Below are 24644 nucleotides of genomic sequence, written 5' to 3' on the forward strand. Positions count from 1 at the left end.
TTATAGCGTTTACAAACTATGGTGCAAAAAGTGAATTTTCCCATTTTCAAGCATCTATGACTTTTCTGACCACCTGACATGTTTCATGAGGGGCTAGAATTCCAGGATAGTATAAATACCCCCCAAATGACCCCATTTTGGAAAGAAGACATTCCAAAGTATTCACTGAGAGGCATAGTGAGTTCATAGAAGATATTAATTTTTGTCACAAGTAAGCGGAAAATGACACTTTGTGACAAAAAAATAAAAAAAAATAAAAGATTCCATTTCTTCTAACTTGCGACAAAAAAAAATGAAATCTGCCACGGACTCACCATGCCCCTCTCTGAATACCTTGAAGGGTCTACTTTCCAAAATGGGGTCATTTGTGGGGTGTGTTTACTGTCCTCGCATTTTGGGGGGTGCTAATTTGTAAGCACCCCTGTAAAGCCTAAAGGTGCTCATTGGACTTTGGGCCCCTTAGCGCAGTTAGGCTGCAAAAAAGTGCCACACATGTGGTATTGCCGTACTCAGGAGAAGTAGTATAATGTGTTTTGGGGTGTATTTTTACACATACCCATGCTGGGTGGGAGAAATATCTCTGTAAATGACAATTTTTAAAAAATTTTTACACACAATTGTCCATTTACAGAGATCTTTCTCCCACTCAGCATGGGTATGTGTAAAAATACACCCCAAAACACATTATACTACTTCTCCTGAGTACGGCGATACCACGTGTGTGGCACTTTTTTGCACCCTAGGATTTCACAGGTCATTTTGAGAAATTTCATTTCAAGACTACTCCTCACGGTTTAGGGCCCCTAAAATGCCAGGACAGTATAGGAACCCCACAAATGACTCCATTTTAGAAAGAAGACACCCCAAGGTATTCCGTTAGTAGTACAGTGAGTTCATAGAAGATTTTATTTTTTGTCACAAGTTAGCGGAAAATGACACTTTGTGAAAAAAAACAATAAAAATCAATTTCCGCTAACTTGTGACAAAAAATAAAATCTTGTATGAACTCACCGTACTACTAACAGAATACCTTGGGGTGTCTTCTTTCTAAAATGGAGTCATTTGTGGGGTTCCTATACTGTCCTGGCATTTTAGGGGCCCTAAACCGTGAGGAGTAGTCTTGAAACAAAATTTCTCAAAATGACCTGTGAAATCCCAAAGGTACTCACTGGACTTTGGGCTCCTTAGCGTACTTAGGGTGTAAAAAAGTGCCACATATGTGGTACCGCCGTACTCAGGAGAAGTAGTATAATGTGTTTTGGGGTGTATTTTTACACATACCCATGCTGGGTGGGAGAAATAACTCTGTAAATTGACAATTGTGTGTAAAAAAAATCAAAAGATTGTCATTTACAGAGGTATTTCTCCCACCCAGCATGGGTATGTGTAAAAATACACCCCAAAACACATTATACTACTTCTCCCGAGTACGGCGATACCACATGATTGGCACTCTTTTGCAGCCTAACTGCGCTAAGGGGCCCAAAGTCCAATGAGTACCTTTAGGATTTCACAGGTCATTTTTGTTTCAAGACTACTCACGGTTTAGGGCCCCTAAAATGCCAGGGCAGTATAGGAACCCCACTAATGACCCCATTTTAGAAAGAAGACACCCCAAGGTATTCCGTTAGGAGTATGGTGAGTTCATAGAAGTTTTTATTTTTTTGTCACAAGTTAGCGGAAATTGATTTTAATTGTTTTTTTTTTCACAAAGTGTCATTTTCCGCTAACTTGTGACAAAAAATAAAATCTTCTATGAACTCACCATACTCCTAACGGAATATGTTTGGGTGTCTTCTTTCTAGAATGGGGTCATTTGTGGGGTTCCTATACTGCCCTGGCATTTTAGGGGCCCTAAACCGTGAGGAGTAGTCTTGAAACCAAATGTCGCAAAATGACCTGTGAAATCCTAAAGGTACTCATTGGACTTTGGGCCCCTTAGCGTACTTAGGGTGTAAAAAAGTGCCACATATGTGGTACCGCCGTACTCAGGAGAAGTAGTATAATGTGTTTTGGGGTGTATTTTTACACATACCCATGCTGGGTGGGAGAAATATCTCTGTAAATGACAATCTTTTGATTTTTTTTACACACAATTGTCAATTTACAGAGTTATTTCTCCCACCCAGCATGGGTATGTGTAAAAATACACCCCAAAACACATTATACTACTTCTGAGTACGGCGATACCACATGTGTGACACTTTTTTGCAGCCTAGGTGTGCTAAGGGGCCCAACGTCCTAATCACAGGTCATTTTGAGGCATTTGTTTTCTAGACTACTCCTCACAGTTTAGGGCTCCTAAAATGCCAGGGCAGTATAGGAACCCCACAAGTGACCCCATTTTAGAAAGAAGACACCCCAAGGTATTCCGTTAGGTGTATGGAGAGTTCATAGAACATTTTATTTTTTGTCATAAGTTAGTGAAAAATGACACTTTGTGAAAAAAAACCAAAAATCAATTTCCGCTAACTTTTGACAAAAAATAAAATCTTCTATGAACTCGTCATACACCTAACAGAATACATTGGGGTGTCTTTTTTCTAAAATGGGGTCAGTTTGTGGGGTTCCTATACCGCCCTGGCATTTTACTGGCCCAAAACCGGGCCAGTCTGGAAACCAAATGTCTCAAAATGACTGTTCAGGTGTACAAGCATCTGAAAATTTTGATGACAGGTGGTCTATGAGGGGGCGAATTTTGGGGCAGTGTGTGCGATCTGGGGCAGGGGGGGGAGAAATCAGTGTGCTTGGGTGCGACATAGGGTGGCTGCAGCCTGCCCTGGTGGTCCCTCGGACACTGGGACCACCAGGGCAGGAGGCAGCCTGTATAATACACTTTGTAAACATTACAAAGTGTATTATACACTTTGTACTTTGTATGCGGCGATCGTCGGGTTAACATCCCGCCGGCGCTTCCGTATGGCCGGCGGGATGTTGCGGCGGGTGAGCGGAGACAGGCGCCGGCGGAGGATTGCGTCACGGATGACGCGATCGCTCCGCCCATGCCCCTACAAGGACCGCCGCCATTTGTCAATACGGCGGTCCTTGCGGGGTCCACTTCCCGGCCGCCAATTGTCAATACGGCGGTCGGGAAGTGGTTAATATAAAGTGCATATGTTTCTCCATAGACCTTGTGTTAAAAAAAGTAGATATCACTTAATTCTGCTTTCCAGAGAGCTGAGCTGCTTAATTAGCATACTATGAGACGGGAGGGACAGACTTCACTGATAGCAAAAATTCCAGCTGATTTATAACGGCTGACTCACACACTACAGAGAGCTGCTGTTCTCACATGTAACTAGCTAAGTAAATAGATAAAGCAGGCTGCTAATTAGTTAGTTATGTAGCAGTCTGTTTGTTTATTTACTTAGCTAGTTGCAGAGAACAGCATGGCTCTCTGTAGTGTGCGAGTCATTAATCAGCTGCAGTACCTGGTATCAGTGAAGTCCTGGCATAGTATGGTAATTAAGCAGCTCAGCTCTCTGGAAAGCAGAATTAAGTGATATCTACTTTTTTAACACAAGGTCTATGGAGAAACATATGCTCTTTATTTTAAATAACTGAAATGTGATTAACCACTTAAGGACCAGGGGATTTTCTTCTGATCGGTGCTGCGTGGACTCTCCAGCCCGCAGCACCGATCAGGAAATAGCCAGGGCGATCAGACTTCCCCCCTTTTTTCCCCACTAGGGGATGTCCTGCTGGGGGGGGGGGGGGGGGGGGGGGTCTGATCGCCTCCGGCTACCCACACTTTCCGGGGGGGGGGGGCTCTTCAAAGCCCCCCTCCGGAGCGCTTTCCGCCCTCCCTGGCTTTCCCTCCCTCTCCTTACCCTCTGAGCGGCGCAGGACGGATATCCTTCCTGCGCCTGATAGGATATGCTTCTGCCTATCAGATGCCGGCGATCCCCGGTCAATCAGAGGCCATGGATCGCCGATCTACGTCACGCCGTGTGATGTAAACAGCGGGGATTTCTTCCCCGCGTGTTTACATTTTGCCGGCGAGCCGCGATCGGCGGCTCTCCGGCTGTTCACAGAGACACCCTCTGTGAACTGGCATGGAAAAGCCGCTCCGTTTCCATGCTATACCACTAACGACCCGCCGACGCCTATGGGCGTTAGGCGGTTGTTAAGTAGTTAATGGTAAATAATAATTTTCACTAAACTGCCCCTTTAACACTAAGCAGGATAGTGACATTACAACAGTATATCCACAACATAGCCATATAGGCAGACATATTGAAGATGAAATTTAACGTTGAAAAAACAAAAACAGGGCTGTGGAGTCGGTTCAAAAATCACCAGACTCCAACTCCTCAGTTTGATTCCACCGACTCCTCTAATTTGCATATAAAAATCGTATTGATTGAAAGTATGTAGCATAAAAGGCATTTCAACACTGCAAAAGCTTAGGAAATTTAAAAAATATATTAAGATGGCATCTTGGAACAATAAGCTCCCGGCCAGGAAGCTGACACTCAACCCTGTCAGCCATGGCAATGGGAATGCCTCGTCACATTGTCTGTATATTAAGATTTACCTGAGCCACATGTCAGCTGGGTTCTGGCATGTAGCTCTGCTCCTTTGCAGAAAAAGGCCTCTACCTTTTCTATATCTGATATAGAAAAGGCCAGGGCCATTGTCTGCAAGGGATAAGATCTATGCACCAGAACCCAGCTGATAATGGAGTTCCAGTAAATCTTATTAAAACAATGTGTTAGGACATTCTAACTTAGTGTACCTGATTGTTTTTTATGCACACCAGAGATGCATTTTAACTAAACTTAGGATATAGCTGTAGAGTAGCTGTTAAATAGAAATCAAAACTAGTCCATGGTAAGAGTACTTGAAATGGGTGGAACAAAGAACATCCATCATGCTCCAGGAAAACTGTGGGTACATGCAAGAGTGATGTGCAGGTACTCTGCAGGAAAATGAGGAAATTCTTCCATTACTACACATTCTTCATGCACAATCTAAAGCAGGTTTATGTGTGATAGACAACACCTCTGTGTTCAATGTGCACAACATTCTTAGTGGATCCTGCGAGAAGTGCATATGTAAAGTATAGTATTACTGTATATTTAATTTGCAGCTACCAAACCCAAATTAAACATATCAAATTAATTGATTTCATGAGCAAAAGGAGTGCATACATTTGCAATTTGCATAAACATGCATCAATGAAAAATTATTTTCATTTCATTGTCCATCCCTACTAGTGACAATTACACATCAGGTGTTATTCTTACAGCAGATATACTCACCTAAAGGATTGTTAGGAACACCATACTAATACAGTGTTTGACCCCCTTTCGCCTTAACTGCCTTAATTCTACGCGGCATTAATTCAACAAGGTGCTGAAAGCATTCTTTAGAAATGTTGGCCCATATTGATAGGATAGCATCTTGCAGTTGGAGATTTGTGGGATGCACATCCAGGGCACGCTGCTCCCGTTCCATCACATCCCAAAGATGCTGTATTGGGTTGAGATTTGGTGACTGTGGGGGCCATTTGAATACAGTGAACTCATTGTCATGTTGAAGAAACCAATTTGAAATTATTTGAGCTTTGTGACATGGTGCATTATCCTGCTGGAAGTAGCCATCAGATGATGGGTACATGGTGGTCATGAAGGGATGGACATGGTCAGAAACAATGCTCAGGTAGCCCGTGGCATTTAAACGATGCCCAAATGGCAAGAAGGGGCCTAAAGTATGCCAAGAAAACATCCCCCACACCATTACACCACCACCACCAGCCTGCACAGTGATAACAAGGCATGATGGATCCATGTTCTAAATCTGTTTACGCCAAATTCGGACTCTATCGAGACTCATCAGAGCAGGCAACATTTTCCAGTCTTCAACTGTCCAATTTTGGTGAACTTGTGCAAATTGTAGCCTCTTTTTTTCTATTTGTAGTGGAGATGACTGGTACCTGGTGGGGTCTTCTGCTGTTGTAGCCCATCCGCCTCAAGGTTGTGCGTGTTGTGGCTTCACAATGCTTTGCTGCATACCTCGGTTGTAACGAGTGGTTATTTCAGTCAACATTGCACTTCTATCGGTGCTCTTGAATCAGTGGGCCCATTCTCCTCTGACCTCTAGCATCAACAAGGCATTTTCACCCACAGGACTGCCGCATACTGGAGGTTTTTACCTTTTCACACTTTCTTTATAAACCCTAGAAATGGTTGTGCGTGAAAATCCCAGTAACTAAGCAGATTGTGACATACTCAGACTGGCCCGTCTGGCACCAACAACCATGCCACGCTCAAAATTGCTTAAATCACCTTTCTTTCCCATTCTGACATTAATTTGGAGATCAGGAGATTGTCTTGACCAGGAACACACCCCTAAATGCATTGAAGCAACTGCCATGTGATTGGTTGATTAACCAGTTCGCATTCAGTCGTTTTTCGCTTCATGCATCCGAACAATGTTCACCTCCCATTCATTAGCCTATAACTTTATTACTACTTATCACAATGAACTGATCTATATCTTGTTTTTTCCGCCACCAATTAGGCTTTCTTTGGGGGGTACATTTTACTAAGAGCCACTTTACTGTAAATGCATTTTAAAAGGAAGAATAAGAAGAAAACGGAAACAAATCATTATTTCTCACTTTTCGGCAATTATAGTTTTAAAATAATACATGCCTCCATAATTAAAACCCACGTATTGTATATGCCCATTTGTCCCGTTTATTACACCATTTAAATTATGTCCCTATCACAATGTATGGCGACAATATTTTATTTGGAAATAAAAGTGCATTTTTTCCGTTTTGCATTCATCACTATTTACAAGCTTATAATAAAAAAAAAAAAGAAATATTTCAATCTGACATAGATATTTAAAAAGTTTAGACCCTTAGGTAAATATTTGTGTTTTTTTTTTTTTTTTAATTGTAATGTTTTTTTTTTTTTTTAATTAAACATTTTATGTGGGTATTTTTGGGAGGGTGGGATTGAAATTGTATTTTTTTTGTAAATATATGTGTATTTTTATTTTTATTTAACCTTAAGATGTAGTTTACTTTTTGGCCACAAGATGGCAGCCATGAGTTGTTTACAGTGACGTCACTCTAAGCGTACCACGTACGCTTAGAGCGACATAGGAAGCAGAAAAAGCGTAGCTTCCGAGAGAAGCTGTCGCTTTTTCTGCGGGGGAGAGGAATCAGTGATCGGGCACCGTTGCCCGATTCACTGATTCACTGGCTAGCAAACCGCCGGCCGGGAGCGCGCGTGCACGCGCGCGATCGGCCGCGTAGACGCGCAGGAGCGCACATGGCTTCCTGGACGTGAGTTTCACGTCCAGGAATGTCAAATAGTTAAATAATTGCATTAATGAGAAATTGAACAGGTGTTCCTAATAATCCTTGAGGTGAGTGTGTATTATATATAAAAGATTCCTGTGTACACATCAGATATACAGTCACAATCAGATATGTATATCTGATATTAAAAAAAATACAGTGACTGCTTTATTGCAGCGGCACAAATGCCTAGTTTTGATTGGTTTGTTTTATTTTTGTGGACTAAGCACTACTATTACTGTATGTTGTTATTTATGATGACTATTATCTGAGAAATAGAACACTTATTATATTTTCTCTTTTAATTACAATGTAAAGAGAGCCTGAAGTGAGAGGAATATGGAGGCTGCCATTTTTATTTCCTTTTAAAAAATACCAGTTGCCTAGCAGTTTTGCTGACCTCTTTTGCTGCAGTCGTGTCTGAATCACACATCTGAAACAAGCATGCAACAAATGCAGTCAAGCAAGTTAAATAGAAACCGTAACCAAGAATTGAACTTCATCTCAATCAGTAGCCAATACCCCCTTTCCCATAAGAAATATATTCCCTTTCTCAAACAGATCATCAGAGGGATCTGTATGGCTGATCTTGTGGTGAAACCCCTCCCACAGTGTGATGTCAGCTCCTCACAGCTCTGAGGTCCTGACATCACACTGTGGGAGCCTTGTTGCATTGTGGGAAATAACAGCATAAGTGACGTCATGCATGACCCCAGTGCATGAGTGCCACTCGTTAGTTGATCCTGTGATTTTATTGTACTGTCTGTGGATTTTTTCGAATAAACTTTTCAGCCCTTTTACCTCAACCTACTCTGGTTTGCGGATCCTCCTTTGTACATTGCCACTCGTCACACAGAAGTGGGCACTGTAACTAAGAAGAGGATGCTATAACTATGAAAAATGTCAGCGGGGCGGCAGCGCGTGTTCACCGCAAGGCTGCAGCCTACAAAAGAGACTGCAGTGAAGTGGAGCCGGCGACTGGGACACTGAAGGCTGGACACGTGATCCTGACTGACGTCCCTGCACCATAGACGCACCTAGATTTAGTTTTTTTTTTTCCTGATTCCCCCTGAGTCAATACCTTGTAGAACAGGCATGGGCAAACTCGGCCCTCCAGCTGTTATGGAACTACAAGTCCCACAATGCATTAGCCTTTATGAGTCATGACTGTGGCTGTCAGACTCCTGCAATGCATTGTGGGATTTGTAGTCCCTTAACAGCTGGAGGGCCAAGTTTGCCCATGCCTGTTGTAGAACCACCTTTTGCTGCAATTACAGCTGCCATTCTTTTAGGGTATGTCTCTACCAGCTTTGCACATCTGGAGACTGAAATCCTTTCCCATTCTTTGCAAAACAGCTCCAGCTCAGTCAGATTAAATGGACAGCGTTTGTGAACAGCAGTTTTCAAATCTTTCCACAGATTCTCGATTGGATTCAGATCTGGACTTTGACTGAGCCATTCTAACACATGGATATGTTTGGTTTTAAACCATACCATTGTTGCCCTGGCTTTATGTTTAGGGTCGTTGTCCTGCTGGAAGGTGAACCTCCGCCCCAGTCTCAAGTCTTTTGCAGTCTCCAAGAGGTTTTCTTCCAAGTTTGCCCTGTATTTGGCTCCATCCATCTTCCCATCAACTCTGACCAGCTTCCCTGTCCCTGCTGAAGAGATGCACCCCCCGAGCATAATGCTGCCACCACCATATTTGACAGTGGGCATGGTGTGTTCAGAGTGATGTGCAGTGTTAGTTTTCCACCACACATAGCGTTTTGCATTTTGGCCAAAAAGTTCCATTTTGGTCTCATCTGACCAGAGCACCTTCTTCCACATGTTTGCTGTGTCCCCCACATGGCTTATGGCTTGTGGCAAACTGCAAACGGGACTTCTTATGCTTTCTGTTAACAATGCCTTTCTTCTTGCCACTCTTCCATAAAGGCCAACTTTGTACAGTGCATGACTAATACTTGTCCTATGGACAGAGTCTCCAACCTGAGCTGTAGATCTCTGCAGCTCGTCCAGAGTCACCATGGGTCTCTTGACTGCATTTCTGATCAGCGCTTTCCTTGTTCGGCCTGTGAGTTTAGGTGAATGGCCTTGTCTTGGTAGGTTTACAGTTGTGCCATACTCCTTCCATTTCTGAATGATCGCTTGAACAGTGCTCCGTGGGATGTTCAAGGCTTTGGAAATCTTTTTGTAGCCTAAGCCTGCTTTAAATTTCTCAATAACTTGATCCCTGACCTGTCGTGTGTTCTTTGGACTTCACGGTGTTGTTGCTCCCAATATTCTCTTAGACAACCTCTGAGGCCGTCACAGAGCAGCTGTATTTGTACTGACATTAGATTACACACAGGTGCACTCTATTTAGTCATTAGCATTCAACAGGCAATGTCTACAGGCAACTGACTGCACTCAGATCAAAAGGGGCCGAATTATTATGCACACACCCCTTTGCAGTTATTCATTTGTAAAAAATGTTTAGAATCATGTACAATTATCGTTCCACTTCTCATGTGTACACCACTTTGTGTTGGTCTTTCATGTGGAATTCCAATAAAATTGATTGAGGTTTGTGGCAGTAATATGACAAAATGTGGAAAACTTCAAGGGGGCCAAATACTTTTGCAAGCCACTGTATATACTAGGGCTGCACGATTTTGGGTAAAAATTGAAATTGCGATTTTTCTGTCAAAAATTGTGATTTCAATTTTTTTTTTCACGATTTTTTTCAAAACAAGCTTTAGCACTAAATTCACAATGTACCCCTGAGCTTGAACAATAGTGTGTGGACTATGGCGTCCAGCAGGGGTCCCCAACCTTTTCCGGCCCAGGGACCACTTTCTGACTAAATTTTTTCTCTGGGGACTGGGTGGTGGCATCCTAGTGTAGTGTACAGTACCGTGCACAGCGGGTTTTGGGGGGGGGGGAGGGCGGCTTGGGCGTGGCGGCATAGATAGCATAGTTGCCCCAGTATAGGGAGTTTAGTTGCCCCAGTATGGCTAGTATAGTTACCCCAGTATAGCTAGCATGGTGCCCCAGTATAGCTAGCATGGTGCCCCAGTATAGCTAGCATAATGCCCCAGTATAGCTAGCATAGTGCCCCAGTATAGTGCCCAGTATAGTGCCCCAGTATAGCTAGTATAGTGCCCCAGTATAGCTAGTATAGTGCCCCAGTATAGCGCCCCAGTATAGCTAGTCTAGCGCCCCAGTATAGCTAGTCTAGCGCCCCAGTATAGCTAGTCTAGTGCCCCAGTATAGCTAGTCTAGTGCCCCAGTATAGCTAGTCTAGTGCCCCAGTATAGCTAGTCTAGTGCCCCAGTATAGCTACTATAGTGCCCCAGTATAGCTAGTATAGTGCCCCAGTATAGCTAGTACAGTGCCCCAGTATAGCTAGTATAGTGCCCCAGTATAGCTAGTATAGTGCCCCAATATAGCTAGTATAGTGCCCCAATATAGCTTGTATAGTGCCCCAATATAGCTAGTATAGTGCCCCAGTATAGTGCCCCAGTAAAGCTAGTATAGTGCCCCAGTATAGTTAGTATAGTGCCCCATTATAGTACCCAGTATAGCTAGTATAGTGCCACTGCCCAGTATGAATAGGTAGTGCCCCAGTATAGCTAGTAAAGTGCCCAGTATAGGTCGGTAGGTACGCCGTACGGGACTCGGGGGGGCGGATCCAGTGGAAGAAGCAGTGCATATATATATGATGTTAATGAGCCGGGCAGCGGAGGGAGGAGAGTCCAGTCCGGAGCGGCGCTTCACACACAGCTTCACCAATCGCTGAATAGCAATGGTATGATGGCAGCGGTAGGCGGAGCTGTACTAGAGCGTACAGCTCCGCCTACCGCCTCCGTCATTCCATTGCTATCCACAGATTGGTGAAGCGCCGCTCCGGACTGGACTCTCCTCCCTCCGCTGCCCGGCTCATTCGCATCATAAATATGCACTGCTTCTTCACCTGGATCCATCCCTCGAGTCCCGTACGGCGTACCTACCTACCTAGAACTGTGTGCCGCTCTGCACTGGACGCGCCTCTCCCGCCCCGCTCATTTAAAACCGAAAACCGCCGGATACAGACGATCCTCAGATCGTCTTCACAGGAACCGTGGTTTCGGTTTCAAACCGAGAAATCGTGCAGCCCTACTATATACATATATAAATATATATATACACACACACACACACACACACACACACACACACACACACACACACACACACACACACACACACACACACACACACACACACACACACACACACACACACACACACACACACACACACACACACACCGGAGCGTCTTATATTCCCCAAAAAATACGGTACGTTACTATGCACTCGGTTATTACAAACCATTTTGGCTAGGGAAGGTCAATTAGATTAAAATAATTTGATTGAGTTGATGCAGGATGATGCAAATTGTGTATGCAAATTGATGCAACTTGAAAATGGACCAATGAAATTGCACCTTGGCAGGATTCTGGACTATTTTTCTATTTTTAAGCTGCGTATATTTACATACAAAATTCACATAATCTTGCATCATTACGAATTATTTGCATTTTATTGCAAATGCAGAGTTCTATGAATTACTTACAAAGGAAAGAAGCAAAAATAAATACTGGACTGTAACAAATGAGAATTGGATTTGAGGACGCCTTTAGATTCCTTAACATGGTCTTCGATCTTTAATCGAGGCAAAATATTATATCTAATTTTACTTACCTGGGGCTTCTTGGAGCCCCGAGAAGTTATTTGGGTCCCTTGCTGCAGCTCCGGTCTTCTCCGGTGTTCCACTGGCAGCCTCTAAGGATCGCCAACTCCCAATGGGTTGGCGTTTTCTGCGCATGCAATTAACCATATCATCGGGAGTGTCCTGTGCAGTAGTACTGTACAGGCTCAGTACGTTCCAAGTGACATGGGCACATTCTCAGGAGGGGCAGGCACACGCCAGCGCAGAAGATGCCGACCCATCGGGAGTTGGCGATCCTTAGAGGCGGCCAGCAGCGCACAGGAGAGGACCGGAGCTGCAGAATGGGACCCAAATGACTTCTAGGGGCTGGAAGCCCCAGGTAAGTAAAACTAGATTTAGTATTTCACCTTTAATAATACCTTGCATCCATACAATGTGCGCTTCCAATTAACGCAGCAATTGTTAATCTAAAAATGGAATTTACAGCCAAACAGTATGACTAAAAAAATGCTATATGGTGATGGCACGTGCTGGATATGCCATTCTGAGAAGGCAACATTATTGCATACGTGGTGACAGTGTCCCGGTAATTCACTCAATTTAGAAAGAAACAGACATGCGTGGTAAACAATTTGTGCTTTACTATCCTATCGTTTCTTGTGTTTTACAATATCACTATATATACACTATGAACCAAGCATGCAGATTTCAATGAGAAACATCTGATTTGCATGCTTGTTCAGGGTCTATGGTGCTGGTGTTAGAGGCAGCTGGACTCCCAGGAAACTAGTATTGTTTAAAATTAAATATGTCAGCCTCCATATCCCTCTCACTTCAAGTTTCCTTTTAAGGTGCTATAGTGTTAAATCTAGCGATATCCATCTGTTTAGAGGGGTCTTGGCTTGTACTACAGCCCACATAGCCACCTTTGTATGTACTGTGATAACCTTTGGCTGTGGCTAAAAAGTTTATTCTCTGAGAACCATTAAGAGTGCAAGGGTTATAAAACATTAATAGTTTACACTATATAATCAGTGGTGTGGATTTACTGATATAATCACATTTGACTTCATGCCAGAAAATCTGCTTAAATATTGAGCCCATAAGATACATGAGAAAGGGTTGGAAGCTATACAATATTTTCTGATCAAGGATGGCACGGTACCCATTACACAAGCACAGTTTATTTTGGACTTGTTGCAGTTCGCCTTGTCCCATAACTATTTCAGCTATATGGGACAACTGTACCTGCAGACCTGTGGCACGTCAATGGGCGCTGGGTTTGCTCCCAGTTTCGCCAATTTGTACATGGCGTACTGGGAAAGTCAACAAATCTGGTCATCCAACCCGTTTGCAAAAAATTTGATACTGTATACAAGGTATATTGATGATATATTAATCATTTGGGATGGTACAAAAGAATTGTTTGAGCAATTTGTGTCTCATTGTGTGTCTCAACAAACAGTTTCGGGCTAAGCTTCACCCATGTTATATCTCAAGAGAGGCTAGTCTTTTTAGACCTAGAGTTGTTCTCTGGTGATGACGGGTCCATCTGTACAAAGACACATTTTAAACCCACAGCCGGTAATTCTTATTTACATGCATCCAGCTGTCATAATCGAAAGTGGATTAACAATATTCCAAGGAGCCAGTTCTGCAGGTTAAGAAGGAACTGTACTTCAGACAGTGATTACAACGTACAAGGCGAATTACTGACCAAAAAATTCATTGAGAAAGGATACAGAGCTGAACAAATTAAATCCGTGCATAATGAATATAGATCAAAATGCTTAGATGATCATAGTCAGGTTTCCATTGTGAACAGCAAGCCCGATCTTTCTTTCATCACTTCCTACACAGATGATTCTAATAAGATTAGAAATATTGTGATGCAAAATTGGCCCATTTTGAGACAAGACCCCATTTTGAAACAATTGATACCCACAAAACCAGGGATCATTTTCAGAAGAGCAAATTCCATAAAAAACCGTATCGCCCCTAGTAATATCAAGGATAAGAAAGTGGTTCGGCCTAGTATGTTCCCTAAGGTTAAAGGGAACTACAGATGCCATGTTAAAAGATGCGGGTGTTGTCCCTTTTTTAGACACAGGACAAAGGAGATCACTGATGGGAATAAACAACCCATCCAAATCAAAGACTTCATCAATTGTGGTACTGATCATGTTGTGTATCTCCGTTCGTGTAGCTGTCCCAAAGTCTATGTAGGTAGGACCACCAGACCACTTAGGCAGAGATTGGGGGAGCACAAACGAAACATTTTAGATAGGAATGATAAACATAGCGTTCCCCGACACTTTAAAGACCACCACAATGGCAGTGTAGACTCATTACAAAATTATGGGTCTAGAAACAATATCAAACAATTTTCATGCTGGGGAAAGATATAAGAAACTGTGTGAGAGAGACATTTTGGATTTTCAGAATGGACTCTCTCTCGCCCAAAGGCCTGAATGAGGGTCTAGAGATCTCTACCTTTTTGTAAGTCATAATCGAACAGCAATTATTGTTTATGTACAGTCATTAATTTAACCTTCCTTGCCTTCTTTTTTCCTTCTCCTACCTTCCCCCCCCCCCCCCCCCCCGTCTTTACCCTTTGTCCCTTTTCTTGCAGCTTCCCCCTTTAAACACCCACTAGTCGTCCATTCCACAAAACCACAAGTAGGAGGTGGTGAGTACTCCTTAAAATAGATAGTAACATTTAGTGTATATATGTATAGTTATATAATAAAATGTTTTTGTATGCATTTTTCAGCCCTCCATTTGGGCATCATTTTCCTCTGGTTCACATTGTTGCACCACAGGATATATGTTAACCTGCGCCTATGGACCTGTGGGCCGTGCGGCCGCAGGCCACATTAAGGGCATATCCAATTGATTGTTGACAAGCATTGTCACTTTGCTTGACCCTAGATCATCCTTTGCTTATTTGATTCAGTACAGTGGTCAGTTGACCACTTTAATGATGATATGTTTACCGTATGTGTTCTAATATTGTCCATGCTTATGTATGTATTCATCCTTAGCCCATGAGAAATAGTCTCTAAGTGTTGGTATCCACTAATCGTTTTTACTGGAAATATCCTTTTAACTGGAAATATCTTGTTTCAATTAATGATTTGCCAGCTATGATACGCTGGTTATGAGGTATGCACCAAGCACTTTTTTGTCCCTATAGATATCCTGACGTCAGTTGCAAATAAGTGTGCTCTTTAAAAGAGCTTTCATGAGTGTCAAGTTTTGCCATGTTTTATTGTTTTATTGATTTCATGATTTTTATGATATATTAATTTGCTTACGCCAAGTTGGATTCCTTTTTTTCCCTTCCTTGGTTATATCTTTATTGTCTTTGTGTATGTTATCTTATGTAATCTGTGTGCGGGGAGTCCGAAGCTTCTTGGCCAGTTTTATTTTTATGTTTATTTTTATTTATATTTACTGTAAAGCCCTTCTTCCCAATCCCCCCGCCACATCCTTTATCGCTACGAGATTTTTTATGCGGACACGCATCCATTTTCTCACACCGCCGCCGCCGTTACCTAGGCGATGGCTGTGAGTATATAAGAGGCGTGCCAATGCCTAGAGCGTCATCTGACGAAGGCGCTGAAGCGCCGAAACGCGTAATGACGCTATAGGCACGCCAGTACCTAACCCCGCCCACCCCTAGCGAGACGAGCACCCGTCCGACCGAAGTACACACTGCTGGCCACAGAGGCGGAAGGACGAACCACCAAGGGGAGATTTAGCGGTGGTGATCCGCTGACAAGCGCATATTGACTTACATCTTGTGAGTATATTTTTATTTTGCGATTAAAAACTTTTATGCAGTAATGCACTATGGAGCGCTCCTTTTTTTTATCTAGATTGCATGAGATGCATGAGGAGCACCTGCCATCTTTAGTTAAAAATGTATGTAAATTTATGTAAACGTTTTTATATAGATTATCTTTATTTATTTTACTTTACATGCAGTAACATGCCTCTATGGATGAATAGAAAGGTTAGAGATAAAATTAAGTTGAAAAAGAATGCCTATAAGGTCCTGAAACAGGAGGGTACGGATTCTGCATTAAGCAATTATAAGGAGTGCAATGATTGAAGCCGAAAATGAAATGGCTGGGAGTATCAAATCTATCCCAAAGACGTTTTATAAGTACATAAACTCTGAAAAAAGAAAGGTTGACTGTAATTAACTCCTAAAGGATGAGGGTGGGAACTCAATGGTGGATAACCAAGGTAGGGCAGAGTTATTAAATGCTTTCTTTGCTTCTGTCTTCAAAAGGGAAATATCACAGTTGCAAAATACAGGTGCAGAAGAGTCTCAATCTTCCAATTGTAATATTAAATACTTAACGCAGGAAGAAGTGAAGGCAAGACTAAATAAAATTGAAAATAAATAAGGCACCAGGCCCGGATGGCATACATCCTTGGGTCCTAAGGGAATTAAGTTCAGTTACCCCTGCATTTATTTTGCAAGAAGCATGGACTTTAAATGTAGGTGTGACTGTTTATTTCACTATCCCCTATTACAGTGTCCCTCATTATACTCTCCTTATTCTAGTGCTTTTTATTAATGTGCTCATTATTATTTTGACCCCCAATTTAGTTTTTGTTTTTTTTACAGTATCCCCTATTTTACTTATTTTTGGTGAGAGCTGACCGAACCAAATCCTAGGTGACAGCTGACATGGCTGCACCTGAAAGTGAAAATAAGACCAGGAGACCCCAGGAAAGTTTTATATACCACTGCTACTACACACAATTATCTTGTGAGTTTATATTTGGTTCAGGTTTGCTTTAAAGCGGAATATAACCCTGCATTTCAACTTTGCTCTAAAACATTATTTACAGTATATTATATATATTTTTTTTACTAGACCAGCATTGGAAGGGTTACACAGGGCTTTAAAGTTCCTGGAGATTTCTGCAGACGCATCCGAAGCTGACATAGATACATTTTGTTTACATAAATGTATCTAAGTGTTGAATGTGACTCACTCTCTCTGAATGAGAAGGAGCTGGAGGACAGCCAAAGAGTGTGTAACATTTCTCAATAGATACATTTAAATAAATAGAATGTAACAATCTGAACTTCTGCATATCTCTCCATGGAACTTTAAACCTCTGTGTTTAACCCTTCCAATGCTGGTCTAGTAAAAAAAATGCTTTTTGCATATAATATGCTGTAAATAATGTTTTAGAGCAAAGTTGAAATGCAAGGTTATAGTCCGCTTTAAAAATACAACAGCAGAAGAGTATTTGTTGGTAGCTTGGGGAGAAGATAGTACTGTGTACATTGACTAGTGATGAAAGTTGCACTGAAATTTGAAATTATGTTAAAAAGGTAAAACTAAACAAAAACCACTTCACCAATTATTAGTTAAACTGGGTAAAGTCCCATAAGACCAATTCTTTTGGTTAGGTTTCACTGCCACCAGGTAGGGCAATTTCTTTGGCTTAATCCTAAATATGAGTTTCCTGAAATCTCAGTCTTATTTTGGATTTAAGGGTTAAAAACCTAGGTTGATGTTTTGACTGGGTACATGATGGCAGATTTGTAACATTTATGGCCCTCCCATCTAAACAAATCTTGGCCCAATGAGCTTTTTTAACTGTTCCTTGTTTCCTGAAGTGTTTTTCTCAGGCCAGTTTCACACTGTGCACCGGTGGTAGTGGTGCAATGCGATAAGATGATCGCACCACATAGTTAAACATAGCCTTCCGGAATTTCCACGTTAATACACGGTAATCCTTTTTTTCTGGCGAAAGCCAAGTAGGAATTGAGGATCTCTAGTGCTCATTTCCTGTGGCGGAAAGACAAACTGCACCCAAAGTGTATTGAAAAATATATGCTTCCACACATGCGTGCCACAATGCTAACGCTAAATTTTTTTAAAAAGCTGCGTCACTATAAACTTACATTACTTTTTGTCCACCGCATGTCGCCTCGCAAGCAGGCCACCAATGCCCTAGTGTCGGCCGTGCAGCAAAAATGTCAGTATGAAAGGCCCCATAGACTTAATTTCCTTCGAATACCCTGCGGTAACGCAACGCAATAAAAATGCCCCAGTGTGAAAGGAGCCTTAGTCACACATGTTTTATGACCTCTAATTCATTATCAGTGAGAGTTAACATGCAGTAGACTTTCCCTACTGTGGAGAAACTAATTTATTGCCCTGGATTATCAACACTCAGGGCTTGTTCACACTAAGGGCACTTTTGACTTTTTTTTTGTTGTTGTTTTTTTAAAGTGTTGGCGATTTTCAAAATCGCCCTAAAAGCGATGGTGAGCGGTTCGACTCCGATCCGCTCACCAAAGCGCTGCCTATACCATTTTCGAACCGATTTGCCTCAAGGGAAGGTATAGGGAAATCAAAAAGCGCTTTGTATAGAGATTTCCCCAGCGTTTTCATGAATAAATACATTGTATGTATTAATTTCCGGGTAATCTGACGTCAGGAAGTGAAAACACAGAAGAGCGCAAAAGCGCTTAGAAAAAAAGCCTGGTTATACTGTAAAGTAGGACTGGTTCTGTACATACAGGTTTTCATGGATAGGTGCACGCTACAGACCAAATCGGCCAATTTTTCGCAATAGAGCCCAACGGATAAGAAGATATGTGGATGGATCCAATGTTATCTATACGATCTGTTCAAACCTGTCTGTTTTGCATGTGTCCGTAGTCTCCACTGCTGCAGAGGAATGCAAAGTCTTGTACAACTTTTCTGGACATCGCACAGAAATCAGAAACCATAGATGACATAGTCAGCTATAACATGTCCATTAAAATGCATACCATAATTACATAGACGGGGACAGTGGATCATAATCAGATCTGCTGTGAATGTCCACGTTGTGGTGTACTGCGACAAAGCCCAACTCATTAATGTTGCCAGTCACTTCAGAGTCACTTTAAGCCGATTGCTGCTGCTGTAGCCTTCATCCTACTCCTTTTCCTTACAGTCCACATCCTACTATGCATTTGTAATTTATGTACTACTAGTAGCTCATACAGTAAACCAGATTATCAACTATATTTTGTGCTTTTTTTGATCAAAATAATCAAGTAATAAAATTCTTAGGATTAAACAGAGAGGACTGATAAGGTAAGCAGTAATCTGTGCGTTATTGTTTCTTGCTTTTTACAATATCTTTTTTTGCCTTGTAATCATTGCTATAGTGTTAAAGCTTCTTGTACCACAGACAGGTACTCTTGAAAGCACGGTCCGCATAGAGGGCTTATGGCCTTGTTCTACAGCCCATATGGCCCCATCAGAAATTTTGGGGCTCCTCACAAATCATCAGTCCGGCCCCCCCCCCTCCCACAAACTGAGAAATGTGCGTAGCCATTACATGTTGGCAGAGCTAGTTGGAGGCTTGCTGTCCACAAATTAATCACGAATAACCACGGTGGATACTCGTGATTCAAGTTAGCTCTAATTGCTACAGCTGAGAAGATAGATGCGGCGGGGTTAATTACCCAGAACGCCGCTCTCCGCCCAGCGGTTCAACGAGGTGCAAGTGTCCGAATGGACGCGTTGCAAGCCTCGATATCGAGCACTTCCTCCTTCAAGCAGGAAGGAGGAAGTGCTCCATCATTTTTTTTAGAACCTCCCAGTTTTATTTTCTGTTTAAAAAAGCTAAAAAAAGTAGGTTTAATGCTATTGTCTCATATGGTAATGATTCAGCTTTTCCCATAGTCTCGCAGTTCGCAATCATGTGACCCCCAACAAGACAAATTCAGCAATCATGAGGCCCCAAAAAAACCATGAGGCCCCCAACAAGACAAATTCAGCAAACATGAAGCCCCCAACAAGACAAATTCAGCAATCATGAGGCCCCCAACAAGACAAATTCAGCAATCGTAAGACCCCCAACAAGACAAATTCAGCAATCACGAGGCCCCCAACAAATCATGAGGCCCCCAACAAGACAAATTCAGCAATCTTGAGGCTCCCAACAAATCATGAGGCCCCCAACAAGTAAAAATTCAATCATTAGGCCCCCAACAAGACAAATTCAGTAGTCATGAGGCACATAAATAGACAGCATTTCACATAAATAGGCAGAATGCCCCCTTATTATGGTAGACACCTCTCACCTGGATTCTGACAGGGACCCCCAGGTTAGGTAGTGAGTGACAGGGAGTCCCTTTAGGGAGTGAGTGCCAGGGAGCCTCTTTAGGTAGTGATTGAGTGCCAGAGAGCCCCTTTAGGTAGTGAGTGAGTGCCAGGGAGCCCATTAGGTAGTGAGTGAGTGAGTGACAGGGAGTCCCTTTAGGGAGTGAGTGAGTGCCAGGGAGCCCCTTTAGGAAGTGAGTGCCAAGGAGCCCCTTTAGGGAGTGAGTGACAGGGAGCCCCTTTAGGAAGTGAGTGAGTGCCAGGGAGCCCATTAGGCAGTGAGTGAGTGCCAGGGAGCCCCTTTAGGAAGTGAGTGAGTGACAGGGAGGCCCTTTATGGAGTGAGTGACAGGGAGCCCCTTTAGGCAGTGAGTGAGTGCCAGGGAGCCCCTTTAGGCAGTGAGTGAGTGACAGGGAGCCCCCCCCCCCCAGCCGCCGCCGCTGCTTCCCCTACCTTGCCAGCAACCCAGCGTCATACCTCAGGATCAGCGGCGACCCGACCAGTTAGCGGGCGCCGGACGCACCCGCTCGATATGCGGAAGTGATGTCTCTTCTGCATATCAGTGCGGGCGCTGGGTCCTAGCGCCCGCACTATTGTCGCCGCCTGATCGAGGTCTGACGCGGCGGAGGCGGCTAGAGGGATGGAGGGAGGGAGCAGCGGCCAGAGGGGTTGAGCGGCGGCCGCCCGCAGCACCCGCCAGGGCCACGGCGGGGATGGGGCCCCCCTGCAGGCCCCAGGCCCGTGACGGGAGTCACGGATGTCCCCCCCTGATGGCGGGCCTGTATGGCCCTGTCGGTGTACTTCTGTAACTTTCAGCTGTGGACCAACATCTGATTCTTGGAGAACAGCCTATCTGTGGTGCAAGAATTACAAAAATTATTAGTAATTAGTTTAGACTATACAATTTAAGGGGTTGATTGAGTAATGTAATTAAATTTGAGTTTGTGCCAGAAAAAAAATGCTTTAAGAGCACGTCACCAAATGCAGCTTAATGAATAAAACTGATTACACAGGGCTGGTTCACACTGCAAGACCTTGTGATTTTAAAAGATCTTTCTAACTTGAGTGATGTGATGCATTACATTAACAAGCGTTTTTCAAATCGCTAGTGTTTGAAGGAAACTGGAGATTAATAAAGATAAAAGTTTCATACATACCTCTCCAGCCCCCTCCACACCGATCGCTCCCATGCTGTCTTCCGCCGCCTCCTCCTTGTCCCAGTAGAAGCCCCGTAAGTTTGGCCAGTTAGGGCCAGTTAGCGCATGTGCAGTGTGCGTACACACCAGTCTCTCTCCCGCGGCCAAACTTGCGTGGCTTCTACTGGGAGACGGAAGAAGACGGCCTGGGAACGGTCACTGTGGAGGGGACTGGAGGAAGCCCCAGGTATGTATAAAACTTTATCCGTCTCTGGTACACTTTAATAGGCTCTTGCTGTGTGAACCAGCCCTAAGTCAATGTTTGCCCATTGTAAAATCTTTCCCCACACTGATTTATATTCTTAAATTTAATCACAGATGGAGACATACCAGAATTTACTGCTGAAAATGTCCATCACTGTGAAATGTTTGTTTGTTGTGTGTTCCAAAGTGAGCAGAAACAATATCTGGTTACCAGTCTACACTGACAGGAGAAGGCATTGTGATATAGTTTCTAATGCTGAAACTAAGATAAATTACGTTGGTCTCCTGAATAAATTTACTACATTCAACTAGATGTCCTTTGTGCATACTGCGCCCCCATAACATTCCAAATAGATCGAAATAAGTAAGCTGTATATTATTTTTTTTTCACGGATCTGATAATTTTCACAATTGGAAATAGGATCTGAAGTTAACCTTCTACTAGTGAAGGTCCCCACTAACTATAACAATATTTTTGTCCAATCTTACCATTTCTATGTAATATCAGGGACTTTGAAATATCCATTCAAAGTATACTTACTCAGTTTACCTTTCTACTAGATAGATTTGTAAAAAATAAAAAAGGATTGTACCATTTAGTGGGTACCAAAAGATTTGGTAAGATTGTACAATCGTGATTGTATAATTAATGGGCACCTTTATAAACTCCAAGCTGCAAACCTCAGTTTCACTTTGGAAATGCTACATTAATTCTTGAATAGGAGGAAACAATTGATCAGATATTTCCAGTAGCCAGAAGACACCGCATGAGTGCTGTGTGCAACAAATTTAGAAAAAGCAGAAAACCTTAAAGTGGTCTGAAAGCCAGCATTTCTACTTTGCTCTAAAATATTCCTCACAGCTTGAAAGCTACTATCCCAGAATTTTTTTTTAGCAGAACATCACTGAAATGGTTAAACAAAAGCACTTTGTCCTGCTATTCAGCTTAAATCCCCATCCAAACTGTAGATAACAGTATCTTTGTTTACATTTCAATGTTGTTACAATGTGTGTAAACACAGTCTAACAAGTGAAAAGGAACTCTCTGTGCTTCAGACACACACACACAGACACACAGACACACAGACACACACACACACACACACACACACACACACACACACACACACACACACACACACACACACACACACACACACACACTTCAGAAAAGCTCATTAGAAGATGTTAATATATAATAAAAAACAGTTTGAATAAAGTGAAATGCCAGCTTTCAGGGTACGATAAACTACATTTTGGAAACTTGTAATTTGTAAACAGACAATATTACTTATGCACAAAAGCAAATATGATAACTGTATGAGTAATACAAAGTAGGAAAACACATTTTTATTGAATGTTATGACGGAGTTTAAGACCAATTTAAGGACCAGATCTTACTTGCAAGGAAAAAAAATGCTTAAGGGATCTTTCAATCCAGGGCGTTGCAGTAATTTTTTACCACACCCCAATCGCAGGGCAATGAAAGTCTTTGGAGACTTTCATACTGCCACAGTACAGCGCAATGCGATGGAAGTGACGTTTTCGCTGCATCCCTGACGCTAGGACAAAACTACATTACCACACGTATCTGTGTCACCCTGCGTCGGGTGGGAACTCATGTTACTCTATGGCGGCACAGGAATTTTAAAAATGTTGGCATTACAACGTTATGGCGTGCATGCGCTGAAGCTTATTTTAACAATACGCTTCCGTGCACTTCTGCTTACCCGAAGCAGGAAGCGACAGCAAGTGCGTGTCACTTCTTGCTTGGCTGTTGGCCAGACGGGAGTTTAACTTACCTGGGACTTCTACCGGCCCCCTGCAGACGTCCTGTGCGCGTGACGTGGCAAAACAATCATCCAGTCCCTCGTCGCTGCTCAGTTTCGGAGTGCGAGTCGGCAGGCCACATGCGCCTGTATGGCCCTGGCGCAGTACGAGGTTTTCTTATACTGCGCCTGTGCAGGATGCTCCCTGCGACGTGAGCAATAGCAAAGATGCGCACAGCCAGGGCCACACAGGCACAGTGGACGTCGACTTCTAAGTCAGCGGTAAAGAAACAAAGCCGTGGCGGAGGATCGTTTAGTAACATCGCCGGCACAGGGCGGCTGCAGAAACCCTAGGTAAGTTAAAAAAAAATTTTTTACTTACTTACTTACTTCAGGCCCGCTTTAAAAAGTATAAAACTTAATAAATCAACTGACAATTTGGACACCATTATTTTCTCTCTTGCATTTATGTGTGCTTACCTTGGCTGTGGTTTTGAGAAGGTTCAAAGTCTGATTCAGAACTGGAATCTGAAGAGGAGCTACTGTTTGATGGACTTGATGGAACGGACTAGACACACACATTTAAAAAAAGAAAAAAAACATTGTTGCAGTTCAAATGTAATTATAGCAATAGTTTAAACATCATAATTAAAAAAAATATGGTAAATTTAAATAAGCAGCGCTTGTTTACACTACAAGAATTCCGTGTCTATCTGCTGTACAGCAACTCTGTGCCATTTGTTGAAATGCTGACTGTCAGGAACCGGCCCGCGGCACGCCTGCGTATACGGTTTCCGACTGCGGGTTTGACCAGATCAAGCGGGGAGCAGCCTTATTCAAGCTACAAACAAGGCTGTGACCCCTCAGAACACTTCTCACTGCCACCACTAGCGGTTTGCTAGACACGTCCACTCTGCTGTCGAGTGCTCAGCGCGCAATCCGCGTTTTCGTATTCAGGTCAGCTTTGCGCTTCAGGCCGAATACGGTAACGCCACGCACACACCCACACACACCCACACACACAGTTGCAATCTTACACTGTAGTGAAGCAAAACCACTAACAGTCGTTCTGAACGATACTGTTAGCCACTCTGCTGTCGAGCTACTCGCACTGGCGTTTTCGTACGTTGGGTCAGCTGCGCGCTTTCGGCCAACGTATGACAAACGCCCCACACACCATGCAATTACAATCTTATATGGTAGTGTCCCTCAATCATACAATCAGGCATGAACTTAGTTACACTTCAATCTCTTCTAGGCTATGAGTGTTAGTTTAGTACAGCAGAAGTCGATCTTATTAAATAACAATTTAATATTCCAGAAAAAACA

General features: G+C 42.9%; 1 protein-coding gene across 1 annotated transcript in view; it reads right to left on the minus strand.

Annotated features, from left to right (window-relative positions):
* MLLT1 (MLLT1 super elongation complex subunit) overlaps positions 1-24644 on the minus strand; it is a 119411-nt gene that overhangs the window by 34950 nt on the left and 59817 nt on the right. The window contains exon 7 of the mRNA XM_068233758.1: positions 23796-23883. Coding sequence (XP_068089859.1) covers positions 23796-23883 — 88 coding nt within the window. The remainder of the gene's footprint in view (positions 1-23795; positions 23884-24644) is intronic.

The sequence above is a fragment of the Hyperolius riggenbachi genome, chromosome 1 (assembly GCF_040937935.1).
Source record: "Hyperolius riggenbachi isolate aHypRig1 chromosome 1, aHypRig1.pri, whole genome shotgun sequence".
In the NCBI taxonomy this organism is placed as follows: Eukaryota; Metazoa; Chordata; class Amphibia; order Anura; family Hyperoliidae; genus Hyperolius; species Hyperolius riggenbachi.